Here is an 8830-nt window from a genome sequence, read left to right as displayed (position 1 = left end):
GCAGCTGCTCCCCGAAAAGCCTGTTGCTCCACGGATAAGGCAAAGAAAAAGCTCATTTTGTGAGCTGTGAGAGACCGAGGGTAGGATTTAGGAGTAAGCTGTTGGTGTCTGATGACAGCAGAAATGGTGAACAGTCACTGAGGTACACAGCCGTGACTGTCCCACAACTGTCAGGGCAGAGGACATCCTCCAGGAAATTAACGGGGAGCTGCCTGAAGCTGCCACAACCATGGAACCCAGTGAGAGGGTTTGGCAGCAGTGATCCCAACCCAGCTGGGTCTACTTCTCACCCTGTGCAGCTGTGTCTGTTTGCTTCTGTCCTGCAGTTCCTAGGGCCAGCACGCATCCTTGAGACAGTTTCCCCCAAGCTATCTGTTGGCCCTTACCTCAAAAGTCACCACCGGACGAGGCTTCTCAGCTCACGTACACCTGAAGGACTGGAGTGAAGCTGTGATCACAGAAAGAGCAAGCCCTTGGATCCTTGCAACATCCTTGGATCTCTGCATGGCTGGAAGCCTCTGCAAGCCCCATGGGAAAAGAGAGCCTACTGAGAACATCCTGATGCTCCATATACCATCCCCTCAGGCCATCAAGAAAGGTCCCTCAGCCCTAAGATCCAGCCCAGCTTCTTGTTGCATCAGCAACCAGGAGAAATTGCCCCAGAATACCCAACACTCTTGCGCTAGCAAGCAAATACGCCCATGTGTGTACATAAACACACCGTCTTGTACACACACACAAACGTGCACACACGGATACAGCTGAGCACACACAAACCGGTTCAACTGGGAACAGCATTTGCCCAGGGTAGGCAGTGACTGGAGCCTCACAAAGGGAGAGATCAGTCAAGCTGGAGTCACCCACAGGGACAGTACCGAATTAAGATGTCCACAGGCAAAAGATGACTCTGCAGCTCCTGTGGGATTCAGTGGGAGACAGCATGCACGAGGAAGGGAAGACACACAGGGACTGATGCTGTATAACCTGCCAGGCACCTAAGCACCGCACAGCCGTTTTTTCCCCTCTCCCCTCACAGCAGGATGAATGAGAGAATTGAAAAAGGTAAAAGTGTGAGAACTCGGGGGTTCAGATGGGTAACAACTTCATAAGAAAGAAGACAAAGAAATAAACCAACAAATATAAGGGGAAAAACAAATACGAAAAAAACCACCTTCTTCTCGTATTTATAGGCATTGGTGAGATCCCTTCAGACCCTCCTCTGCTCTAGGCTAAAAACGTCCCTTATCACCCTGAGCCCGTGTAGAAACAAGCAAAACAAGGTCCCTATTTAGAGTCTGTTTTCTGGTGAGTGTGTTTGACAGCAACTGCGCAAGAAGACCCAAGCCCTCAGGTGCTATCCCGAGCAGCTTCCCTTCACGTGATGCAAATGCTGTGGCAAAGACTTATCCCTTGCTCGTCCCCGCCTGCAGTCACAGGACTGCCACCCAGCAGCACTGTGCCCAAGCTCCAGGAGCAATCGGGCCCAACCCAACACAAGGCCCAGGAGGAGAGCGCGGAAGTGAGAGCAGAGGAAAGAAGCAGCACCGGTTGCCGGGCGCCGATTGGCTGCCAGAGCCGCCAGGCAAAGGGAGCCCCACCCCTTGCCGGCTGCCTGGGGCTCGCTGCCATGGCAACCGTGCGACCGCCTGACCAGGCAGGGCGGGCGCCGCCATCTTAGGGGTCGTGGGCGGGCTGGGGGCGTCTCGGGGCCTGAGGGGGGGACCCGGCCCGTGTGCCCGGGGCGCCCCTGCCTTTGCTCGCTCCCTGTGCCTCACCGCCTTGTCTTCCCTTTTCTTTGCGGTGTCGAATGCACGAGAAGCCCGACAGGCTCGGGAAGGCGGCCAGTCACTTGCACGAGAAGCAATAGGGCTGGATGCTCCTGAAATGCTGCTTGTTGCTGGCCGGGGCGGCACCCTGCCACAGTCATGGTGACAGCCTGGCAGCTTTGTGCCTGGGTATCACTGTGAGATCAGGCTAACAGGATGAAGGCTTTGTTCCTCATCCCTTCTGCTGAGAGAGGGGTTTTGCCTCTCGGCAGCAGCTATCCCCAGGCTCTCAGCATATTTAAGCAAACTAAATGCAGCTACAGCCTCTTCTTTGTCTGAGACCTGATCTCAGCTGATGAGGAAGGAATGGGACCAGCAAATCCTTTCTGGCTGCAGCAGCTCAGGCCCGGCTGCCCTGGCCCTGGGGCAGGAGGAGCTGCCTGAAGACCCCCAGGGATGGCACGGAGGGGCTGCAGGCCTCCCAGGGGCTGGCTTGTGCCTCGGATGTCCCATCTGTGGGGCTGAGCCCTCTGTGCCCCCAGGAGCTGCCGTGCCCTTCAGAGGGACTGGGGCTGTGGTGGCAGTGCCCAGAGCCCTGCAGCAGCCTGCTCCGGACACTGCCCTGGGGCCAGCCCAGCATGAGAAGCTGGGCTGGGCTGGGCAGAGGGCAGGGAGGTGGGCAGAGGGCAGGAAGGTGGGAGTGCCTCCACAGCAGAAAGGGATCCCTCAGCCTCTGTCAGACACCCCTTCTGCCTCTCCCCTCATCCAGACCCTGCAGCCATGCGGTGCCACGTGCACCCACCCTTCCAACCTGTGATGAGTTTTAGGCCTTGGCGGTAACCAAGGTCATGCCCGCTTTAGGAGGAATCAAAGGGTGTCAGAGGCAAGCCCAGGACTCAGGGACCGGGCTCCTGGACATGTCCTGACATCACTCAAGAGCTACTCGAGTGCCCCAGGACGGGAACGGAGCCGGCACACACTTACTCAGGCTGGAGTCTCTCCAGCTTGGCTGCTGCTCCCAACTCCTCTGCTGGGGCAGGGTTCTCAGCCTTCCTCCACCTCTTCCTGACCTCCTTGCTCCTGGGCTGGGCTGGAGGACGGGGAGTCCAAGCATGTTGGCTGTTGAATCGCTGCAAGGAGAAGACGCTCTCATCAAACAGGACTGGACACACAGGTGCTGTTTCCCAGAGGACCTCTTGAAAGGGCCCTGCAACAGGACCTGGGAACCAGGCGACTCGGTGCTGCCAGCCCACGTCTGGCTGCTGCTTTTATCCCTCACTTTCTGCTGACAACCTCTCCCTCACAGGGAGGAGCAGGCAAAGCCCTGCCCTGCGGCCTGGTGCCCGTCCTGCTCCCACCACCCTGGGACCTGCCGCCCTCGGAGCCCTGGCGGAGAGGATCGCTGCTGTTCTCAGCGCTGTTGATCACTGCCAGTAGCTGGGGTATCTGTTGGTCCTCCCCCTCAGACCAGGCTTCCCATGCAGCCATTTCTGCCCGGGCTTGCTCTTGTAGCTTTCGGTACGTGGGCCATGAGCTGTCTGTTTGGTCCCACTGTGAAGACAGGTTCCAGACCTCCTGGAGGAAAAAAAAACAAAACAAAAACACAACAGCAGACAGGATTGGTCTCAGCTGTCCCTCAGGCCTAACCCGCACTCCTGCCCCCTCGCCTCAGCCGGTCTGTCAGCAGTGCTTCGACCCTCCAGGATGAGGGGCCCTGAAGCTAGGCCAGGCTCCTCAACTCGTGACAAACACAGCTGAACAGCCCGCGGTGACCAAAGCCCTCTGCCATCAATGACCCAGAAAGGCCTTGTTCCTTTTCCATGGCCCCTGGTCAAAATGAAGTGGCTCATGGCAACACGGGAGGCAGTAAGAGGCAGGGAAGGTGTGCGGGACGCCACCTTCTGTCTCCTGAGGAAGAGATGAAGGAGGTAACAAACGTGAAAAAGAACGCATCCCAAGGGACCTGCTCGGGATCGCTCCACACAAAGAGGCTTTTGCACAGGCCCAAACAGCACGGTCATTGCAGCAAGGCAGAGCAGGTACCTGCAGCGCTCTCCTGGAGGCTTCAGGAGCAGGGAGCGCAGTGGTGGTTGTAAGGAATGGTCCAGCAATTCGTGCCACTAAGGGATTTGAAGGGTTAACATTGAGGCCTGGGTTTATGTGATAAGAGAACAAAGGGATTTCTTCAGAGAAAACCTGCTGACTCTGCACGGACGTGCAGTAACTTCTGACAGCCGGCCAAGAGACCACTAGATAAGGAGGAAGAATATGAGCCTCCCCGTCTGAGCGGCCCCCAAGAGACTAACAGAGACTGATAAGCAGGCGCACCTGGGAGGACTTTGGATTCCGGAAACCAATTATAATAACCCTGCCTCTTCTAGAAGTAGTAATGAATATGTATTAGCCTAGGAGCATAAAAACCAGCCGCCTTACGTAACAGGTGTGCGTCCTGGTGGAGCAGAGACTCCCGGCGCACCCAGCGCTGTTTGCTCGCCTCTATTCGTTTAATAAATTGTAAACTTTGATTGTAATCCTATTTGGGACTCAGTCATTTATAACAGTGGTGGACTTGGCTCGAGGAGCTGTTTCCTGCCTGTCTGCCTTCTTCGTCCCGGGGGAGCTGCCCGGACACGGGGGGAGCACACTGCAAACAGACACCAGGAGGAGGCTGCATGAGCCCAGGGGAATTCAGTCTCCAGTCCAAGCTCGCAAGCTGCGTCAGCCTCTGCAGCAGACGGCAGTTCCACAACGAGCGGGCGTATTGGACTGGCTGTGTTCACTTCAGCAGAGACAGAGAGAGCCAAACGCGAAGCTGTGGCACCACCTGCCTTCAGGAAGGCTCGGGATGCCCGCATCCAGGCCCTTTTTGGTGGAAGAAGGAGAGGAGCAGTGTCTTGCGCAAGGACAGGAGCCGAGAGACACCATTATGGCCCACCCGGGCTTTACTTCAGCTTCTCCTCTGTGGCCCTGAAACACGGTGCGCTCATGGGTGGAAAACAGGTTATCGCTGCGGAGCCAGTAGCATCAGAGAAAGCCGTCAGGTAAGGAGGGCAGTCATGCCATCTCCCTACCTCAGCACTCTCTTGTGCCTGCCACAACGTTTGGGATAGCGTTTGAAAAAAATGCCTGAAAGAAACTTTCCCAGGAAGCCTCCCGCTGGGTCAGCCAAGGGCTGCGGAGGAAATGCACTCACCTTGGGAACATCTGGATCCCACGAGCGGTGGTCTCGCCACTGAAGGCGGTCAGATGTGCCGGCCACATTCTCTGCAAAGAGACACAGACCTGCTGGAGGGTTTCTGAGGCGGTTTTCTCACGGCTCTCATTGACAGGAAGCAAACCTGTCTCCCAAGCCAAAAGAAAGCCTTCTCTCCAAAGCCCTCCTCCAAAGCCTCTTCCATGAACCTTTGTTCTGCTCTGGAGGAGCTGCATGGCAGAATATGGAGGCTGTACAGTAACACTGCCAGGCTTTTTGCAGGGGCAAGCGCCCAGATGCTCAGAAGAAACTCTCTTTGTTAACGGAGAAAGCAGCTAAGGGGGCAAGCGAGGGGAAGGGCATTTGACTGGCCTGCCATGTCCGGGCTGGCCAACAGCGGTCGGATTCCTCACCCTTCACTAGGATTCCCAAAGAAACTGAAGTAGCCCTCAAAACCTCACCAACTTACACTGTGGAGCAGTGCAACAAGGCCCGCAGTGCTCTCCAGACGTTTGACACAGTCCAGATAAAACTTCATGCACGGGAAACCATCTTCGCACGTCAGAACACCAATGTCCCTGAAGGCAAAGGGGACGTGCTCCTTGCTCCTCAGGAGGAAGCAGTACAAGAGGATGGTCTCTTGCACACAGTTCTTCACCACGTGCAGTGGGAAGGAGGTGGCTCGCGATAGCTGCACGCAGTTCAGCGGCTCGATCTTGACACCATCTGCAAGGAGAAGCAACATCCTCACTGCCACAGCAAGCCCAAGTTGCTTGCAACATTCAGAACAAGTTCCCAGAGAAAGGGTCGCTCAGACGAACTGCTCCTGGGGCACAGTTTCTTTTGGGGGAACTCAAGCTGTACCCTGACCGTCGGAGACAATCCTCTACTTCTCCCAGGCCTTTCCAAAGAGCAGGGAGAACAAACCGTTGCGGACATGGGGCAGGAAGAGGGGGGCTGCTGCCTTCTCACCAGGGAGGATCTCAGTGGGACAGTAGATCTCCTCCAGCCACAACTCATCGATGTCCAGCTGGAAGAAAGGTCTTCGAATCAAGAGCAGCTCTTCTTTGCCATGGAACTGCTCTCGGACAACACCAAAGGTCCCGAGTCCCGCAACCCAAACGCCCTGCACACAGAAAAGACAGAAAGGCCGAGGAGGGAGTTCTTGAGAGACGGGAAAAGGGATGACTGTCAGAGCAGGGGGACACTGCTCTGTGCCCTGCCCGCTCCTCAGGGACAATGGGGCAAGGTGGGGCACTTTGGAAAGCTTTGCAAAAGAGCCGCATCCTCTGTTTCTTTCGTCACCCCCCTCACAGGATTTGCCAACATCCCTTGGCTAGAGAAGCGCCCGGAGGTTTCCAGCACACGGATTAGGCCTGGGACTGACTGCCAGCAACTGTCCTAGGCACGGAGCCAGGATATTCCCCCATCTCTCTGCTCGCCCTCCCCACTCAGGCCGCAGGGAAGAGTGAAGCCCTAGGGTGTGCCAAACACCTGAGAGGCAGAGCACATCTGGCCTTGGTTTCTCTCCCAGCTGGCCAAGAAGCTGCTCCGGGCACCCCGGGCAGTCTCAGAGCACTGCCATGGTGCTCGAGCAGGGATTGCTCTGCAGGGCCCAGGACACCAGCCCACCTTACTCCGCTTCAGCTCTTCCAGAATGTACTCGGATACGGAGTACCGAGGCCCCCTCGGGACCCTGGGGTCCCCTCTAGTCCTTGACTAGAGGTGTGGTGCTGAGACCTTGTTCAGGTCCCTTGAGAAAGGCTGGGCATTGACAGATTGGCAGTGGATTCATCTGGTCTCAGCAGCATCTGGCTTCTTTTCAGGGTAACATAAATGTGATTGCCCTCCATCTACAAAAGCTCAGGCAGCTGGGGACAAGTCCAGCCAGCTCCCTCACTCTGCTCTGAGCCACAGGGAATCCCTTTGCCTCTCAGGTCTCACAACCATTCCCTGTGAGTGCAGCAGAAATGCTCAGGATTTCTGACTTCAGAGAACACTGTGTGGGCATGAAGAGGGGGAAGAGAATGTGTATAAAACATTGCCCCTAAAACTCCTTTCTGCCAACTACATTATGTAGCAGCGGAATGCAGATGTTAACATGCTGACATGAAGATGATCAGCATGCTGGAGCACCTCTCCTTCGAAGAAAGGCTGAGAGAGCTGGGGCTGAGCAGGGTGACCTCACTGCAGCTTTTCCGCATTTAAAGGGGTCTTCTAAAAATATGGAGAGCTATTTTTTTGATCAATCAAATCATGACAGGATCAGGGGAATGTTTTTAAACTAAAAGCGGGGAGATTTAGATTAGAGATTAGGAGGAAATTCTTCACTCAGAGGGAGGCGAGGTACTGAAACATATTGCCCAGATAGGCTGGGCATTCATTTCATCTGACAAAATCTGAAAATAAAACCTTGCCCTCCTGCTATGTTCCTGTGTACTCCCTGCACTGGGTCAGGACTGATTCCCTCGCGAGACCAGCAGCAGAGGCCCCTGCTCCTCATCGCACACTGAACCTTAAAAATGAAGCTCATGTCATGGAGCTAAATGAAAGATTCCAGCAGAGAAACAAAAAGCATTGGAGTATGGCAGGGGGAGGTCTACAAGGAATGGCATAGGGTTCACTCAGAGAAACCTGTCCTAACTTTTCATTGCCTTTTACTACATGTACAGATCTCCATACCCAACAGGCATCAGATGTCCAACAGCAGCTCCATCAGCGAGTTCCTCCTCCTGCCATTCGCAGACACGCGGGAGCTGCAGCTCCTGCACTTCGCGCTCTTCCTGGCCATCTACCTGGCTGCCCTCCTGGGCAACGGCCTCATCCTCACCGCCGCAGCCTGCGACCACCGCCTCCACACCCCCATGTACTTCTTCCTCCTCGACCTCGCCCTCCTCGACCTGGGCTGCATCTCCACCACTCTCCCCAAAGCCGTGGTCAATTCCCTCTGGGACACCAGGGCCATTTCCTACACAGGATGTGCTGCCCAGGTCTTTTTCTTTTTCTTTTTGTTTTCAGCAGAGTGTTATCTTCTCACTGTCATGTCCTACGACCGCTACGTTGCCATCTGCAAGCCCCTGCACTACGGGAGCCTCCTGGGCAGCAGAGCTTGTGCCCAGATGGCAGCAGCTGCCTGGGGCAGTGGCTTTCTCCATGCTGTGCTGCACACTGCTAATGCATTTTCTCTGACACTTTGCCAAGGCAATGCTGTGGACCAGTTCTTCTGTGAAGTTCCAAAGATCCTCAAGCTCTCCTGCTCAAACTCCTACCTCAGGGAAGTTTGGATAATTATGGTTGGATTCTGTTTAGCGTCTGGCTGTTTCGTTTTCATCGTGCTGTCCTATGTGCAGATTTTCAGGGCTGTACTGAGGATGCCCTCTGAGCAGGGACAGCTCAAAGCCTTTTCCACGTGCCTCCCTCACCTGGCCGTGGCCTCCCTGTTTCTCAGCATGACCATATTTGCCTACCTGAAGTCCCCCTCCATCTCACCATCTCTGGACCTGGTGGTGGCAGTTCTGTACTCAGTTGTGCCACCGGCATTGAACCCCCTCATCTACAGCATGAGAAACAAGGAGCTTAAGAGTGCTGTTAGGAAAGTGATTGCATGGATATTTCTGATTAGTGATAAATTTAAATGATCTACACAAATGACTTCCCTTGCAGGCCTGCTCCTTGTTTATCATTATTGAAGTTTTTATCCTCAGTATCATTTGCATTTACTAATTTCTTAGAAATATGTTTCTTTATTCTTCGGCCACCTACTGCGGAATGAAACTGTTCTGTTTACTCTCGAGGCTTTATAATATGTGTATAACAGCAGGCCAGAGTAAACTCTGTGATAGCGTCTGCCTAATAAAATTGCATCTCCCCA

The 8830-nt window shown here is 54.9% G+C and overlaps 1 protein-coding gene across 1 annotated transcript; it reads left to right on the top strand.

Annotated features, from left to right (window-relative positions):
• Positions 1-7655: 7655 nt before the first annotated feature.
• Positions 7656-8597, top strand: LOC310891864 (olfactory receptor 14C36-like; the record flags this gene model as incomplete). The annotated part of the gene is made up of 1 exon (XM_083854094.1): positions 7656-8597. One exon carries the CDS (start codon positions 7656-7658, stop codon positions 8595-8597), a length of 942 nt encoding a protein of 313 aa, XP_083710220.1.
• Between the last annotated feature and the right edge of the window lie 233 nt (positions 8598-8830).

This window comes from Anser anser (assembly GCF_964211835.1).
Source record: "Anser anser genome assembly, contig: HAP1_SCAFFOLD_64, whole genome shotgun sequence".
Taxonomy (NCBI): domain Eukaryota; kingdom Metazoa; phylum Chordata; class Aves; order Anseriformes; family Anatidae; genus Anser; species Anser anser.
The sequence above is the reverse complement of the archived record's forward strand: the minus strand, read 5'-3'. Positions and strand labels throughout refer to the sequence as shown.